The following is an 18,711-nucleotide window of genomic DNA, read 5'->3' on the forward strand; positions in this document are numbered from 1 at the left end:
TGCAATTCTGGTCTCCTTCCTATCGGAAAGATGTTGTGAAACTTGAAAGGGTTCAGAAAAGATTTACAAGGATGTTGCCAGGGTTGGAGGATCTGAGCTACAGGGAGTGGCTGAACAGGCTGGGGCTGTTTTCCCTGGAGTGTCGGAGGCTGAGGGGTGACCTTATAGAGGTTTACAAAGTTATGAGGTGCATGGATAGGATAAATAGACAAAGTCTTTTCCCTGGGGTCGGAGAGTCAAGAACTAGAGGGCATAGGTTTAGGATGAGAGGGGAAAGATATAAGAGACCTAAGGGGCAACTTTTTCACGCAGAGGGTAGTATGTGTGGAATGACCTGCCAGAGGATGTGTTGGAGGCTGGTACAATTGCAACATTTAAGAGGCATTTGGATGTGTGTATGACTAGGAAGGGTTTGGAGGGATATGGGCCGGCTGCTGGCAGGTGGGACTAGATTGGGTTGGGATATCTGGTTGGCATGGACGGGTTGGACCGAAGGGTCTGTTTCCATGCTGTATATCTCTATGACTCTAATATTCAGGGTAGTTACATACACTGGAACTTCCTCTGGGTCCAAATGCACAAACCTAGTAATGCAAGTTCACCACTAATTCAATAAGATGATCTAGACCATTTGCCCCAACTCTGTAAACTCTTGTCTTGTGTAGTATTTTTTGTTGGCACCTTATTGAACACAACAAGGAAAAAGTGAGGACTGCAGATGCTGGAGGTCAGAGTTGAAAAGTGTGGCACTAGAAAAGCACAGCAAATCAGGCAGCATCCAAGGAGCAGGACAATCGACATTTGGGGCACATTCCTGAAGGGCTTATGCCCAAAACATTGACTCTCTTGCTCCTTGAATGGTGCCTGACCTGCTGTGCTTTTCCAGTGTCACACTTTTCAACCTTATGAAATGCCTTTTAAAAATCCAAGTCTGTATCTACTAACTCCCCTTTATCTACCCTATAAGTGAATCCTGAAATATGCTCTAATAAATTTGTCAAATACAATTCCACATTTGTAAAACCATGCTGATTGTGTCTTTTCATACCATGATTTTTTTAAGCGCATCAAACCAACAACTCATGTCAGGTTAATTAGTCCTTTTCACACCCTTGATTTTAACTGCTGGCTGTGCCATGATGCAAAACTCAGTTTGCTCATCATACTTACAGTCCTTGTTCTGATGCATAAGGTAACAAGTACCTTTTACTTGTTAATCAAAGTCAGGGGCTGAAGCTCCTCCATCACAATATTCCAAATCCCCATATCTGCCCGATTCACAGTCACATCCTATGCCTGAGTTAATCTTAAAATAAGGGGTGTTAATACTTTCTGGAACAGTGTAAAAATAACTCTGCTCCTTCCTGACCCCCCCTTAATGTTTACAGCTTAGAATCCAGTTCAACAGCTCTGAATGGAGGTTTTTCAAGCTGCAGACACTACCATTTAAGAGCTTGTGGATGAAAAGTTTCTGTGAACTCCCAAGCCCAATTAGTACAGATATGCATGATATTCTCTGTCTTTCAATGTATGCAGTAACAACTGTTCTGCTCACTCGACAACCTTCATGTTAAGGAACATGAAATGCTACATTTTAGGCTCATCAATATCCAAAATAAAGCCTCTGTAATAAATGCTATGTTATGAAGCACACAAAAAGCAGTAAGCCATTCCCAACTCTGCAAGGGCATCAAGCACAAGGAGCCATTTCTCATAAATACTCAAGACAGAGGCCCTCTCTTACAGAGCTCATATGCCAAACTTGTTTTCTAATTCCTTACTGGCTTAGCCCAGAAATCACATGCTTTTTTTTCTAGATGGTCCATTTTACCTCATCTGCCTTTACTTTAAGAATACATCTTATGAGAGTTAATGTTCTGATCGCTCTACCTAATTAACACCACAACCTCCCTTCCTAAGCAGTTGATAATAATCCCTTATCCTTGAACACTATCTTCCCTCATCCATTCCACATATGCTCTTCAAATCTTGTATCATCAACCCCTTACCAAACATAATTTGCAAAGCATCAACCCTGCCACCTGCCTTTTTTTCAACATTCCTTTCTACTACAAAATCTCAAAGTGCTATCACCTTCCAAATCGTTCCCACAACCCATGTTAGAATCTCTACAATTCTGTTTCTAGTCCCACCACAGTACTGAAATGGTCCTTACCAAGGTCACAAGCGGCATTCCGTTTTTCTATGTCACTGAGAGTATACACCCCTCCTCAAATTTCACAAACTATTAGTAATCTTTAACACAGCTAATGCTACTCTGATGCCCAGCTAGCTGGAACTGCTCTTGTTTGGTTCCATTCTTACCTTTCAAATAGTATCCAAAGAATCACCTGTAATGGCTTCTCTCACACTCCCACATTAATCTTTACAATCCCTAATAATCTATCCTTGCCCCTTTATATTTACCACCTACAAGCTGCCATTTGGCAATATCATCTGTTAATATAGCTTCTTTGATATGTCAAGGTTTGCCCAATTGTGGGCAGGTATGAAGATCAAAGATCTCAGCCCAGGGCTTGGCCTTGGTCTAGAAGCTCAACTATTTTATGTACAGCAAATTCTCAACAACATTGAGGAAGTTCAAGTTCATTAGGGTATCAAGGACTTGGGCTAAGTAGGGAAGTTTTCACTGTCACACGTGACCTTTTACAGAACCATTACAAATATTGCCATTACCATGACCTTTCCAGTAACAATGTCAAGTTTTACTACATTAGACGTCCCACACAAATTGCCAACCAAGCTGTTGTTAGTTTTCCTGCTGTTGCGCATAGAATTTCATACAAGTAGCAACATGTCTCAACAGGGTATTTTCACATACCTAATGTCATTGATAAATTATGAAATGCCAACAGCAGGACGTACATCCTGATTGGCACTGGAAAGGTCATTTGTAATAGTGCTGTAGCCCTAATTGCCAACTATGTTGACTGTGTCAGATGACATGAGTTTTAGCTTTCCTTTTAAGCCCAAAGTCTTCAATATCCTCATGTACCTGAACTTCCTCAATGTCTCCCTAAAAGTCAGTGCTTTAGAATTTCCCTCAATTGACATTTCTTAAGAAGCAAATGAATAAAATGGAAAAGGTATCTCCATAGGATGAGGAGAACAGGATAAAACAGTGAGTTCTAGAAAGTACACACCGGAAACACTATTATTTTCTTTGCCTCAATGTAAAGAATTTCTAGACATAGGTTCTCTTTTAATGGTATTTTACAAAAAACAGTCATTAAATTTTGTGCATTAGTCAAACCCCAGTACAAATCCATAGGGTTTCTGTTAATTAAGAACAACAGAAGAAGGGACTCACTTCCAGCTTCCATGAATACCTCTGGTAGGTAAGTAAAACCACTTGCTGGTTCCAGTGGATTACCGCAGCGTGCATGCTCCCCAGGACGCTGAAGATTAATTACCGTCTTTATACCATGCCTGAAGCGGGAGTACAGCAGTCAGTTTCTATTTGAAACATGGGTTAACAGTTAAAACCTTCCACTTATATAGTGCCTTTTACAACCACCAGATAGTTAAAGCATTTTATAGTCAATGAAATAATTTTTGAAATGTAATTACTATTGTAAGGTAGGAAACACAGCAGCTAATTTATGTACAGCAAATTCCCAACAATAGCAATGTGATCACAACCAGATTGATTTGTCAGATATTAGTTCAGGGATAAATAGTGACCAGGGCAATCAAGATAAAATCTTCTGCTAGAAACCTTATTTCACGCAAACTACAGATGATTGAGCTCTTGATTTTAGAATATTGCATCCTCAACTATTACCAAACTCAGCTGCAGAAATAAAGGTACACAGTAAGAAGAACTTGGGTGCTGAATTAAAGCAATGTTTAGAAACTTAATACATTCAATGCAAACTCAAATAATCCTTAAAGAAAGATAAAACAATAGAGGGAAATCAGGACTTGCTAAGCTCATATTAAACCCCTGTATTAAGAAACATCAACAAAGATTTTCTTCATGAACAGAATGAAGAAAAAGATAATTAATCATGCTTTTTTTTTTAAAATACAATTAGTCAAAAAAAATTGATCTGGCACTTCAATAATCTCCCATGCTCAAGAAGATATACAAATGTAGTTAAAGAAAGAAAATCTAGAATTACTTCTGAAAGTGGTTGTCATGACACATATTCCTATATGTAAAACAAAAGGTTGTTGCCATCGTTCCTTAAAAAAAAATTAATTTCCACCAAATAAGGTTCAATTATATCGAGACAATTAACCTACAACACAAAAGGCAGCCAGTAACTACTGTACTTTAGGTATGACTTCAGTTATTGCTTCAAGTACTTTAGAATTCTGAAGAAGGATCTCTAGCCAAAACATTCACCAATCTTTTCTCTTTCCATATATGGTAACAGGCCCGTGTGCGCCCAGCAAATTGTTTAATTACTTTTGATTTCCATTATTTCTTTTTATTTCTAAATTCTTTAAGATTTATGAGGATGTGAAGTGAACTAAAATATTATGAGAACAGGCACTAACTTGCTTAATATGAATTATATTTATTGATAAAGATGTTGCTGAACAAAGAGACCTTGGAGTGCAGGTTCATAGCTCCTTGAAAGTGGAGTCGCAGGTAGATAGGATAGTGAAGAAGGTATTTGGTATGCTTTCCTTTATTGGTCAGAGTATTGAGTCCAGGAGTTGGGAGGTCACGTTGCGGCTGTACAGGACATTGGTCAGGCCACTGTTGGAATATTGCGTGCAATTCTGGTCTCCTTCCTATCGGAAAGATGTTGTGAAACTTGAAAGGGTTCAGAAAAGATTTACAAGGATGTTGCCAGGGTTGGAGGATCTGAGCTACAGGGAGAGGCTGAACAGGCTGGGGCTGTTTCCCTGGAGTGTCAGAGGCTGAGGGGTGACCTTATAGAGGTTTACAAAATTATGAGGGGCATGGATAGGATAAATAGACAAAGTCTTTTCCCTGGGGTCGGGGAGTCCAGAACTAGAGGGCATAGGTTTAGGGTGAGAGGGGAAAGATATAAAAGAGACCTAAGGGGCAGCTTTTTCACGCAGAGGGTGGTAGGTGTATGGAATGAGCTGCCAGAGGAAGTGGTGGAGGCTGGTACAATTGCAATATTTAAGAGGCATTTGGATGGGTATATGAATAGGAAGGGTTTGGAGGGATATGGGCCAGGTGGTGGCAGGTGGGACTAGATTGGGTTGGGATATCTGGTCGGCATGGACGGGTTGGACCGAAGGGGTCTGTTTCCATGCTGTACATCTCTATGACTCTATGCAGAAATTAGCAACACTTCATGCTGAAAGGAATTTCATTGTTATATCAAATTGCAAGAAATAATCAATACTTTCTTTGATGCATGTACTTTTTGCAGTTCATTGGCCATTTTTGTGCAAGATTTGTCAGTCTAAGCAATTCCAAATACCCAATAATTATCAATAAGTTAGCTGCACTGCGTCATTAAATGGAAATAAAAACAGATTCAGACTTGATAACAGGGACATTCCACAAAGTCTTATCTAATCTTTTGGACATAGAAGGGCAACATTGTTAAGATAGATTGGCTTTGAAACTAACTGCAGTTAAATAACCCACAGATTCTCATTAAATAAAAGCAAATTACTGTGGATGCTGGAATCTGAAACCAAAAGAGAAAATGCTGGAAAATCTCAGCAGGTCTGGCAGCATCTGTAAGGAGAGAAAAGAACTGATGTTTCGAGTCGAACTGACCCTTTGTCAAACTGGACAACTTTGACAAAGGGTCAGTTAGACTCGAAACGTCAGCTCTTTTCTCTCCTTACAGATACTGCCAGACCTGCTGAGATTTTCCAGCATTTTCTCCACAGATTCTCATTGTTTGAGCTTACACATTAAGAACAATCAGCTGGGTAACAAAGTTAATGAATGGAGATCCTATAAAATACATCCTATCAAGTGATATTGCCTCCACAAGGAACAGGCAGAAATGTGAAAATCTGCAAAATGTGGCTCCTAAGAACTGCACAATAGAAACTTCTGCTCCGGCTAAAGGATACCTTTGAAATTGTTCAATAATGTTGTATTTTTCAATAATTTCCGTGGAAGGACGAGCCATTGCCAAAATATTGTCAGTTATCCTACAAATACAACAAAACTATGTTAAGATAAACTGTGCACATACATGAATTATTTTAGTAAAGTAGTCTACTTGTCCTTTACTTACAAAATGTCAAGCAATTCATCAAAAATTAGATATATTCACAGACAGGATGTGCATTTCATGTAATTTCCAATATTGATGATACAAATTAACAATAATATTTAAAAAACTAAAGACATAAAAATAAATTTCCTACCTCAAGGACTCCTGAAAACTTCTGCTAATATACACCTTTTAAAAAAATTTGAACTTAAGACTGTGGCCATAAGTATATAAATGACCGGACATATTGTGGTGACCTCATTTTCAATTCATCCAAAACTTGAAGCACTTTTCTGCATCTCAGATATCCTTTATATACAAATAATTGCTTTGGCTAACTAGGTATCCTCAAGGAACTGACAAACATGATTGAATTGATATCACGATTGTTTACCCTTCATTTGAAATTTTAAATGGGTTGACTTCAGTTAATCTTCTGGTGCTGACAAATGCAAACACACTCAATGAGCAAAATTGAACTCAGGAGTAAAACAAATTTAGGTACTAATTACAGAGGAAACATCATACTTTATGTAATACTATCATTTAGTGTCAGAAAGGTATACAAGCAGGGACAATTTGATTGTCAGTATCCTTTATTAGAGGATAGTCATAAGCTTCAGTGCTCTAATGGTCTAGTACTACAAGCTACAATCATATGTAGTGTTACTATCAAGAAGCTGGGAAACTGGTTTCTCCATTAATGTTAATTTTATAAAAATTAAAAATGGAAAACAGATGCAAACAAATAACATTTTAAAATATCAATAAATGTCATTGATATTTATTGATTTACTGATAAGAAACAGTATTAATAACAGAACAAAAAATATTCATTAGGAAATCTCTTCAGATAATAATTATAAACTTTGTTCCTGTGTTTTATGATATCAATTGAAATGTTGAGTATGATTAGATTTTTATAATTACTCCCTAGTGACATTATTCTCTCGAGTCTTTTTTGTGACATTATATCTTTTCTAAACTTGATATTAATTTACTTTTGGCCTTTTTTTGGAGTTAATGAGGAGGACTGCATTAGTTTGTTGAGAGTTGGTATCATGACTGGATGAAAAAGCAAAGAATTCCAGATTTCGGATCAAGTATATCCAAATTTGGTTCACGTCTATTACCGAAACAAGTTGCTATTTTCTGAACCTTCATTGGTGTAAATAGTTGGTAGTAAATCAGTGAAAGATTGAAATAGGTGAGTGGTTGAGCAACATTTAAGAAAACAGATGTGTGACAGCTTGGACAGAAGAATATAAGGGTATTTTTCTGGAAGATGAAGTTATGGAATAATATCTGCACACATGCATATGAACACAAACTTGCAGAGATAATCTTGGAAAACAATAGATAAATTAAGAATCTATGTAGATTTTAAAAAATGGAAATTTCTAAAGCAATTCGAAAAAAATAAAATGGATAGCTGAAAATAGGCCACAACAGATATCTTGCATCAATCTTCATGGTCAAGGATATTATTAGCATTCTAAAAATATCAAAGCAAGCAACAAAGGATGGGTAGGGAATAAATATACTAGCAAAAAAAGTATTAGGGGAAATTATGGAGCTAAAAGCAGTAGCTACAGAGGTAGTGGATGCACTGGTAGTAATCTTTCAAGCATCCCTTAGATTCACGGAAAGTCCTAGACAATTGGAAAATTACTAATCTAATATCCTTATTTGAAAGGCAGGGAGACAGAAAACAGGTAATTATAGCCTAACAGTTAGCTTAAGATCTGTCACCTGTCTTGGGAAAATATTGAGACTATTATAAAGGATAAAAATCACACAACACCAGGTTATAGTCCAACAGGTTTAATTGGAAGCACACTAGCTTTCGGAGCGACGCTCCTTCATCAGGTGATTGTGGAGGGCTCGATCGTAACACAGAATTTATAGCAAAAATTTGCAGTGTGATGTAACTGAAATTATACATTGAAGAAGTGATTGTCTGTTAAGCCTTTCATCTGTTAGAATACAGTGATAGTTTCACTCCTTTCATGTGTAAATCACAAAACTCTTTTTTAAAGTTGCATTCTCAGGTTAGCTGTTAATAATGGTGATAGCTAGACAATATGTTGAAGGTGTTAGCCCCGTGTTCTCTGTCAATGACCTGATGTTTAGATTGATTCTAATCTAAAAAGTGAGATAACAGAGTTTTACAAAAATTCATGCAGTTTTTGAGCTCAGAGTTCTACATGAATGTATGCAGTTTTTGAGCAAAGTGCAATGTAACTCTGCAAGTACAAAAAGATTCACCACACAAAATATATGTGTGCATGTGGGTTTTTGTATGTCTGTGTGTGTGTCTGTCTGGGGTGGGGGTTGTGAGTGTGAGAAAGTGTGAGTGTGAGAAAGTGTGTGTGTGTAGTGAGTGCAGAGTGTCTTAAGTCTGTGAGGGGGTGCACGTGTGGGAGTGTGTGTGTCTATAAGGGTGTGTGTGGGTGTCTGTGTGCGCGTTTGTGTGTACATGTGTCCGTGTGTATGTGAGAGTGTGTGTGTAGGAATATCTGTGTGTGTGTGTGTCAGTGGTGCGATTTCGCTGCTCGTTGGATGCTGCCTGAACTGCTGTGCTCTTCCAGCACCACTGATCCAGAATCTGGTTTCCAGCATCTGCAGTCATTGTTTTTACCTGTGTGTGTGTGTGTGTTGTGCAATGGTGATCACCTGTAATGTGACATGAACCCAAGGTCCCGGCTGAGGCCCTCCCTATGGGTACCGAACTTAGCTATCAGCCTCTGCTCGGCCACTTTCCTCTGCTGCCTGTCCCGACGTCCACCTTGGAGGATGGTCACCCGAAGGTCCAAGGCTGAATGTCCTGGACCACTGAAGTGTTCCCCAACTGGGAGGGAACACTCCTGTCTGTTGATTGGTGTGCGGTGCCCATTCATCCGTTGTCATAGCCTTTGCTCGGTTTCCCCAATGTACCATGCCTCCGGGCATCCTTGCCTGCAATGTATAAGATAGACAACGTTGTCTGAGTCACATGAGTACCTGCCATGTACAAGGTGGGAGGTGTTCCCACGCGTAATAGTGGTATCTATGTCCACAATCTGACACGTCTTGCAGCGTCCACCGTGATAGGGTTGTATGGAGTTGTCCTGAGAGCTGGGAAGTTTGCTACGAACAATGATCTGTTTGAGGTTTGGCAGTTGTTTAAAGGCAAGTAGTGGAGGTGTGGGGAAGGTCTTGGTGAGGTGCTCATCCTCATTGATAATGTGTTGCAGGTCACGAAGAACATGGCGTAATTTTTCAGCCCCTGGGAAGTACTGAACAACGAAGGGTACCCTGTCAGTTGCAGCCCATATCTGTCTCCTGAGGAGGTCATTACGGTTCGTTGCTGTGGCACTTCGGAACTGGCGGTCGATGAGTTGAGGATCATACCCCGTTCTTGTGAGAGCATCCTTGAGTACTTCCAGGTGTCCGTCACGTTCCTCCTCATCTGAGCAGATCCGGTGTATGCGTAGGGCTTATCCATAGGGAATGGCTGTTTTAATATGTTTTGGGTGGAAGCTGGAGAAGTGTAGCATTCTGAGGTTGTCTGTGGGTTTGCAGTAGAGTGTGGTGCTGAGGTGTCCATCCTTGATGGAGACGCATGTGTCCAAGAATGAGATAGACAGTCGAGAGTAGTCCATGGTGAGTTTGATGGTGATGAAACTTGTTGATGTCACTGTGTAGTTTTATCAGTGACTCCTCGCCATGGGTCCAGAGGAAGAAAATGTCATCAATGTACCTGGTGTACAATGTCAGTTGGAGATCCTGCATAGAGAAGAAATCTTGTTCGAACCTGTGCATAAAAATGTTGGCATATTGGAGTGCAAATTTGGTCCCCATGGCTGTTCCGTGTGTCTGGATGAAGAACTGGTTGTCAATGGTGAAGACGTTATGATCGAGGATAAAGCGGATGAGTTGTAGGATGGTGTTTGGAGACTGGCAGTTGTTGGTGTTGAGTACTGAGGCTGTTGCTGCGATGCCATCCTTGTGGGGGATGCTGGTGTAGAGTGCGGAAAAGTCCATTGTGACGAGGAATGCTCCCGGTTCGACTGGTCCATGGGTGCTGAGTTTCTGTAACAAATCCGTAGTGTCGCGACAGAAGCTGAACCTTCGGGTGACCATCCTCCAAGGTGGACTTCGGGACAGGCAGCAGAGGAAAGTGGCCGAGCAAAGGCTGATAGCTAAGTTCGGTACCCATAGGGAGGGCCTCAACCGGTTGAGGCCCTCCCTATGGGTACCGAACTTAGCTATCACTTAGCACACACTTAGCACACACACTTTCTCACACCACAACCCCCACCCCAGACAGACACACACACAGACAGACAAAGACCCACATGCACACAAATATTTTGTGTGGTGAATTTTTTTGTACTTGCAGAGTTACATTGCACTTTGCTCAAAAACTGCATACATTCATGTAGAACTCTGAGCTCAAAAACTGCATGTAAAATTGCATGAATTTATGTAAAACTCTGTTATCTCACTTTTTAGATTAGAATCAATCTAAACATCAGGTCATAGACAGAGAACACAGGGGGCTAACACCTTCAACATATTGTCTAGCTATCACCATTATTAACAGCTAACCTGGGAATGCAACTTTAAAAAAAAAAGGGTTTTGTGATTTACACATGAAAGGAGTGAAACTATCACTGTATTCTAACAGATGAAAGGCTTAACAGACAATCACCTCTTCAATGTATAATTTCAGTTACATCACACTGCAAATTTTTGCTATAAATTCTGTGTTACGATCGAGCCCTCCACAATCACCTGATGAAGGAGCGTCGCTCCGAAAGCTAGTGTGCTTCCAATTAAACCTGTTGGACTATAACCTGGTGTTGTGTGATTTTTAACTTTGTACACCCCAGTCCAACACTGGCATCTCCGAATCATGATTATAAAGGATGTAATATAACATTTAGAAATGCATAATATAACCCAGTAGTGTAATGAAGGGAACACATTTATTCAAATTCTTTGAGGAGATAACAAGCAATATAATGGGGAACCACTCGCTGTGATAGAGTCATGGAGATAGACCCTTTAGTCCAACTCGTCCATGCCAACCAGCTATCCTAAATTAATCTCGTCCCATTTGCCAGCACTTTGCCCATATCCCCCCAAACCCTTCCTACTCATGTGCCCATCCAGATGCCTTTTAATATGTTGTAATTGTACCAGTTCCACAACTTTCTCTGGCAGTTCATTCCATACATACATCACCCTTTGTGTGAAGCAAGTTGCACCTTAGGTCCCTTTTATATCTTTCCCCTCTCACCTAAAACCCATGCCCTATAGGTTTGGACTTCACTACCCCCGGGAAAAGACCTTGACTGTTCACCCTATCCATGCCCCTCATGATTTTATAAATTTCTATAATAGCACCCCTTAGCCTCTGACACTCCAGGCAAAATAGCCCCAGCCTGCACAGCCTTGCCCTAAAGCTCAAACCCTCTAACCCTTGCAACATCCTTATAAATCTTTTCTGAACCCTTTCAAATTTTACAACATCTTTCCTATAACAGGGAGACAAGAAGTGAATGTAATATTCCAAAAGCAGGCTAACCAATGCCCTGGATAGCTGTACCATGACCTTTCGACTCCAATATTCAATGCACTGGCCAATGAAGGCAAGCATACCAAATGCTTTCTTCACTACACTGTCTCCCTGCGTTCACTTTCAAGAAACTATGAATCTCCAGTTCAAGGTCTCTGCTCATCAAAGCTCCCCAGGACCTTATCATTAAGTGTATAACCCCTACCCTGATTTGCCCTACCAAAATGCAGCACCTCACATTTATCTAAATTAAACTCTATCTGCCACTCTTCCACCCATTGGCCCATCTGATCAAGGTACTCTGAGATAATCAAGGTATCTCAGAGGTGTCTGTTACTCTACCAATTTTGGTATCATTTGCAAATTTACTATCTATACCTCCTAAATTCACATCCATATAAATGACAAAGAGCAGTGGACTCAGCACCAATCCTTGCGACACACCACTAGTCACAGGCCTCCAGTTTGAAAAGCACCCCTCTACCATCATCCTCTGTCTCCTACCTTCGAGCCAGTTATGTATCGGAATGGATAGTCCTACTTGGGTTCCATGTCATCTAACCCTTGTTAACCAGTCTACTATGCAGAACCTTGTCGAATGCCATACTGAAATCCATATAGACCATGTCCACTGTTCTGACTTTATTAATCTTCACCATTTCTTCAAAAATTCAATCAAGTTTGTGAGACATGATTTCCCATGCACAAAGTCATGTTGACTATCTGTAATCAGTCCATGCCTTTCCAAATCCTGTAAATCCTGTCCCTCAGGATCTCCTCCAACAACCTGCTCATCAGTCGATGTCAGGCTCACCAGTTTATAGTTCCCTGACATTTCCTTAGCATCTTTCTTAAATAACATATTTTGATTTTCAAAAGGCATTTGTTAACGTACCACAGAAAGGCTATTTAACAGGATAAGAACCTATAGTGTTGGGGGTTGTTTATTAGCATCGGGAGAAGATTGGCTAACTAATAGAAGACAGAGTTGGGACAAAGGGGACATTTTGAGAGTCACAACTTGTCATAAATAGTGTCACAGCGATAAGTGGTGGGGCCGCAACTATTTACAATATATATTAAATTACTTGGTTAGGGACAGTGAATGTATTATTACCAAGTTTGCAAATTATACAAAAAATACTTGGGAAGGCAAGTAGTGAAGAAGACACTAAGTTTGCAGAGGGATTAAAAACACGTTACGTGACTAGGCAAAAACTTGTCAGATGGAAAATAATGTGGGGAAAATGTGAGAATAGAGGAGCTGGTTATTAACTAAATGAAGGACGGCTGTAGAAAGTTGAAGCATGGGTTTGCAGTTCCTCTTGCATAAATCACAAAAAGCCACAATCTAAGTTCAGTGAGTAATAGGGAAGGCTGATGTAATGTTACCCTCCATTTCAAAAAAGAATGGAGTATAAAATAGAGTGGTTTTACTAAAACTATACAAGACACTCGGCAGACCACATCTAGAAGACTGGCATTGGCGGCTATCCAGAGAAAGTTCACTAGCTTGTTCCCGGGTATAGAGTGATCTTCGTATGAGAAGAGGTTGAGTAAGTTGCGTTTGTATTCACTGTTAAGAAGAATAGAAGATCTAATTGAAACATACAAGATTTCTATGGGGCTTGACAGGGTAGGTGCAGAAAGGTAGTCTCCTCTATGGAGAGTGAAGGATTAGAGGACATAATCTCAGGATAGTAGTCATCCATTTAAGACGGAGTTGAGGTGCAGCCCCAGAGAATAGTAACAATGTGTAATTCTGCAAAGAGTTGACAAGACTAGATCATAAAGATTCAATGTTGAGACACAGATTTTTAATAAGGCAATCAGAGGTATGGAAGAAAAGGCAAGAAAGTAAAATTAAAAATTACCATATCATCTATGTTCTCACTGAATGGTGAAACACACTTGATGGGCCCAATGGGCTACTTCTACATTTTATGATTTTACAGATATCCATATTGTGTTTCAAAATAAAAAGTGGCAGAAACAGTGGACAGCATTTAAAAAGAAAACATCTTACACTTCCCAACTTCATCTCTGACTTAAAATAGACAAACTTATAATTAAGGGCATCTGCACAGTAGCTAGTAACTTCAGTCTGTCCTTTAACTTAGAGTTTTCGGATCCTATTCTATAACCAACTAAGCCATCAATCTTCTGATCTCTACAGTTCTCCCATTAAACTCTCTCAGAAACGTCATCTTGTTCGTGACACATACTCCCATTTAGCATCGCCTCCTTAGCCTAATGCTTGCCAACATCAAAAATGTGTCCATTCTCTAGCAACATTCCTCTATTCTTCAAAACTGACATTATCAATCATTTACATTATCGCTCCCCACTTCCCTTGATTATGTTCCCAAAAGTCTTTTCTTTGACAGTGTCTTCAACTCCCACCTCACCATATGCCTATTATTCCTCATCAGCATTCAAATTTGTCCTCTTTAATGCAAAATAGGTTGACTCATTGTAAGTGAGTGGTACTTATATAAACGCAACCTCAGCTATTCAAAATTTTAATTCTCTAGCCCCCACCCCTCAAAACGTCCTTTCAAATAATTTCAGATTAATTGAATACTTTTGCATATTTATAATTACATCCCTCATGATGAAAGAAAAAAAATTACAAAAAGATGACTTGGACAAAAAGAATTTGCTGAAAATGTGCAAATCAGTCAGCAATTTTTGGCAAGGAAGAAATAACCTGTGAATTGGGAAGTTACAGGGTGACTGCATAAACTATGCGTGCATTCCCTGGAATATAGAAGGTTGAAGAATAATTTGATTGAGACTTTTAAGATTTTGAAATAAACTGGTAGGACAGAAATTTTTTTTATGCAGATGGGAAGTGTCAGAAAAGCAGACACAACTTTAAAACCTGTTGTTTCGTAGAGAAATGAAGGTACTTTTTTTCATGGAAAGGATAGTGGAAGCGTGAAAGGATAGTCAGCCCCACAAAAACATGTAGACACTAGCTCAATTTTCAATCTGCCTGAGTTTGGATAATCCACAATTTCACAAAATGGTTGAAAAAGCTTGAGTGATTGAATGAACTGCTCCTGTTCCAAGATTCTTATTTATCCACTAAATTCTGCAGAGAAAGCTAGGTCCAGTCATTAAGAACATAAATATTTTTCTAACAATGCAAGAACTGTTACAGATAGCCAATCAAATCTCTCCCCAAAAATGAATAAATCACAGTATACAGTTTCTTTTTCAGGTCGTGAATTTTTGGAGAATACAAATTCCAAATCTTAAATTATTTTATTTCTTACATTTCCTTTATTTCTTTTTTCCCTCTGGCTGTCTTAATCCAATCATTCTTCCCCTCTACTGGATTGGGTACTGAATTTACCATTTTTAACATTCACCATACTTCTCAATCTTTCCTCATCTTATTTCTCAATTGTTAAATCCCACTGCTTAAAGACATACTCTGTTAGTCCCATCATTCACTACATTGCCAATACCTTGTTGCTTTCAGTGGGCACTTCTAACAATTTGTTGTGCAAAAAACACTGAGCTGAAAGGTTCAGACAATTTAAGCACTAAGCTACCAGATTAATTGAAATAAAATATTAACATTAAGTCAGAACATGAAAAATACATATTGTCATTTATTCACAATAAAGGTTATGGAATAGGACTCCTGCAATTAAAGGTTATTGGTCGATTTAGGTGAAACATGCGAGAAAATTATATTTGGAATCTCAATATTCATTCCCTGATGGCTGCATTTGAAAAAAAATGTTCATTTGGATCCAGTAGGAAGAAACTAATTTTTTTAGTTTGCTTTTTGCAAATACAAATCATAAACATCAGAGATTTCTCCTAAGATGCATGTAAACACTTGAACTGCCCATTACATTCTTAGGTTTCATTACTGACATCTGTCAGTGAAGCAAAGGAAATGGTACCTTTTATCAAGTTAGAAAGATTGGTTTTATCAGACTTAAAATTCTAAAGACATGCATATTTAATACATCTTAATGTTAATTTAGCTTTTCTCAAACATGAGTGCCACAAATAAAGTAGTCTAAAAATGTTAGCTACTTAATTATACAAGAGAGTACTTCAACTATTATTTTTTAATTTTGCTATGAGTATTGTACCAAATTAATAATATTTACTTGATAACCATATAAAATGCTTCCATTCTCTATACCAGTGTAGTGCATATATTGGAGAAAAGTAATTAGTCAAGTATTAGTTTATAACTGTTCTTTGAATAAAAAGTCAACAAACAATACCATGAAGAATATAATCCTTTAAGAGCTTGTTCCTCTTCAGTCCATCGGGATGGATTTTCGTACTTGCATGCACGACCACCACATGCCATTGAGCATTGCATATGGCCTGGGATGACATGCCGCAGGCGTTCTCCAACTTTAGTATACTTGGCTGTTGGACGTCTCATACTGCCTGAAATGAAGGTACAGACAATCATGTACACTTCAAAGTGGCAAGGTAACGCATGTCTTTAAAAAAAATGTAATCAGTTTGTTCAATCAAACTGTGAAAATTGTTGACGCAAACATTTTTGTTATGGTAAATACATATTAAGTGTCAGATACAATCTCAGAATACAAAGGGACAATGTTAGAAGACTTGGATCAAATCATTTATTTTAATTTTGTTAAGTAAATAGTCAACTTTCAAAAATGCTATTTTATATCAAAAATAATTTTACAAGTCACAAGCCTAATGCAGCGCAGGAATGCATCTCAAAAATTCAAAATCAAGTTTCCCAAAATATTCCATCCAGTAAAATTTGCAATATCAGCCCAAGTTGGGAAGGCTGATACTCTCTCATTATTTAACCCTACAAACATTTAGTACATCTACAACATTTAGTACAATTTATGTACATCTATTTCACGACTATCATTTGAAATTTGGTTGAAAGATAAACCACAGTTTTATCAACATCCAGGACACTTCTGTACATTCTATAAAAACATGCATGATGCACAGGATGTAGCCTAAATTAAACAGTTGAAACATAAAACACACCAAAAAACTAAAATGTCACAGTTTGAAATGTATGCATATATCTATTATATTTAAATCCCAAATCACAGCACCACAGTACTTTTTGCTGCTAACAAGCTGGTTTCAGCTTCTTCGATGCAGACTGATGATACAGCAACCATAACTTGGTGAGATGTAGATGAAAGCATCTCTATGGCTGAGCTCCGACGTCTCTGCAAAACTCTGTCCAAGCTAACAGAAGCAGAGCGCCTCTGACTCTGAATGAAGCTGCTCAAATACTCTACTGTTGAATGCCTTCTACAAGACCCTTGCATGATAATTCCTTTGAAACATTCAAGATTGCCAGCATTGAACAGTTACAGCTTGTAAAAATCAACAAATTACAATGAATACTACAATCTGAAGGTATTCTGATAGACTACATCAGTCCTTTAGGAAAAGCTAAGTAGTTTCCATAGTAACAGCTAGCAGAGCCAATTATGATAGTCTGTGTAGGTAGCACGTTATGTCATGCTGCGGTTTGGGAAAGTTATCATTCTCCTCTTAGGCAACAGATATTGCATTCTAATAGACCAATTTTGCAGCTGCTTCATATCAGGCTCAGAAACTTTGCGTTTTTGAGTATCAATGTAGCATGTTTCATAAAATTAATTATTCTTTGATCCATTCTATGATATGCAATGTAATAATAAACTACTTCACAGAATAAACTCATTCAGTCTTTCATGCCTGTGTTAATTGGCAAACAGCCTCATCTTCCTGCACTAAGTTTGTAAATCCAGCTTTTTTGGATAGACAGACAAAACTCTCTACAAATATGGTGAGCTTCTGCCTGGATCATCCTTTCAGATACTGAATTCCCTACCATGTGGGTGAAAAAACATTCTGCTTTCTCCCCCTCACCCTTCAATCGTTTATTTTTAATTTATGCCCCTGTTCAGACCAGCATGAGACTTGGAGTAGAATTTGCAGATGGTGGCATTCCCCTGCACCAGTAGAGGATTGCCAGGCTCCCTCACAAATTGACGATATGAACCATTTAACAAATCAGTACTGTGCACTACTTATAGTGTCATACAGTCATACAGCACAGAAACAGACCTTTCAATCCAACTAGTCCATGCCAACCATGTTCCCAAACTAAACCAGTCCCACCTGCCTTCATTTAGCCCATATCCCTCCAAACCTTTCCTATTCATACACTTATCCACAGATGTAACTGTACCTGCATCCCATTTATTCTAATTTGTTCTGCAATTTAAAACAAAGCTAAACTAAATTCAATTTCACAACTTGCAATTCTGAATTTTGAGCTCATCATCTCTGGGTTGTTAGTTTAGTATCAAAGTAGCTAAGCAAGTTTATTAAAACATTAAATATTAATTTACCTTTGTCTGAAGTTACAATATACCTCCTGTGTTCTAATGATGAGTAAGGCAGTTCAGGATGTAGGGAAATTCTTGCAGCCATGGCAGTATCTGTTGAAATATACATAGATATCTAATTTATTATACTGGCACACACTTCATATGCCTGCTATAGATTTCCTGTGCCACGTTTTACCTAAGTCTTTATTTTCCATTATATGCTCATAGAATCAGGGAATTATCAGGGAATCAAAGAAAATATAGTTTCTTCTTCATAGTTAATCATAGGATCATTTAGTACACAGCCTTAACACAAACTGTATTTATTTCAACGAAAGAGGCCTGACTGATGAACTCAGGGCATGGTTGGAAACATGGGACGGGATAGCATAGCTATTAGAGAAAGTGGCTCAGGGAGGTACAGAATTGGAAGCTTAATGTTCCAGGGTGTAGATGCTACTGGAAGCATAGAAAAGGAAGCAGGAGAGGAGGAGGAGTGACATTTTTAGTCTAGGATAACATTATAGTTGTACTTAGAGAGGATATTCCTGGGAGAACGTCCAGTGATATTATATAGAACATAGAACTTTAC

The 18,711-nt window shown here is 38.6% G+C and overlaps 1 protein-coding gene across 7 annotated transcripts in view; it reads right to left on the reverse strand.

The window, feature by feature from the left end:
• The window catches only part of ptpdc1a (protein tyrosine phosphatase domain containing 1a), a 146,209-nt gene that overhangs the window by 51,721 nt on the left and 75,777 nt on the right, over nt 1-18,711 (reverse strand). For 6 of the 7 annotated variants that reach the window (XM_043708008.1, XM_043708011.1, XM_043708012.1 and 3 more), the window contains 4 exons: nt 18,141-18,230; nt 16,011-16,182; nt 6,043-6,123; nt 3,332-3,450 (listed from right to left, as the gene is read on the reverse strand). In XM_043708008.1, the coding sequence (XP_043563943.1) occupies nt 3,332-3,450; nt 6,043-6,123; nt 16,011-16,182; nt 18,141-18,222 (454 nt within the window). In that variant the 5' untranslated portion in view covers nt 18,223-18,230. Of the gene's footprint in view, nt 1-3,331; nt 3,478-6,042; nt 6,124-16,010; nt 16,183-18,140; nt 18,231-18,711 lie in introns of those variants that run through there. The other variant, XM_043708013.1, reaches the window with a different exon arrangement.

The sequence above is a fragment of the Chiloscyllium plagiosum genome, chromosome 18 (genome assembly GCF_004010195.1).
Source record: "Chiloscyllium plagiosum isolate BGI_BamShark_2017 chromosome 18, ASM401019v2, whole genome shotgun sequence".
NCBI classification, from domain to species: domain Eukaryota; kingdom Metazoa; phylum Chordata; class Chondrichthyes; order Orectolobiformes; family Hemiscylliidae; genus Chiloscyllium; species Chiloscyllium plagiosum.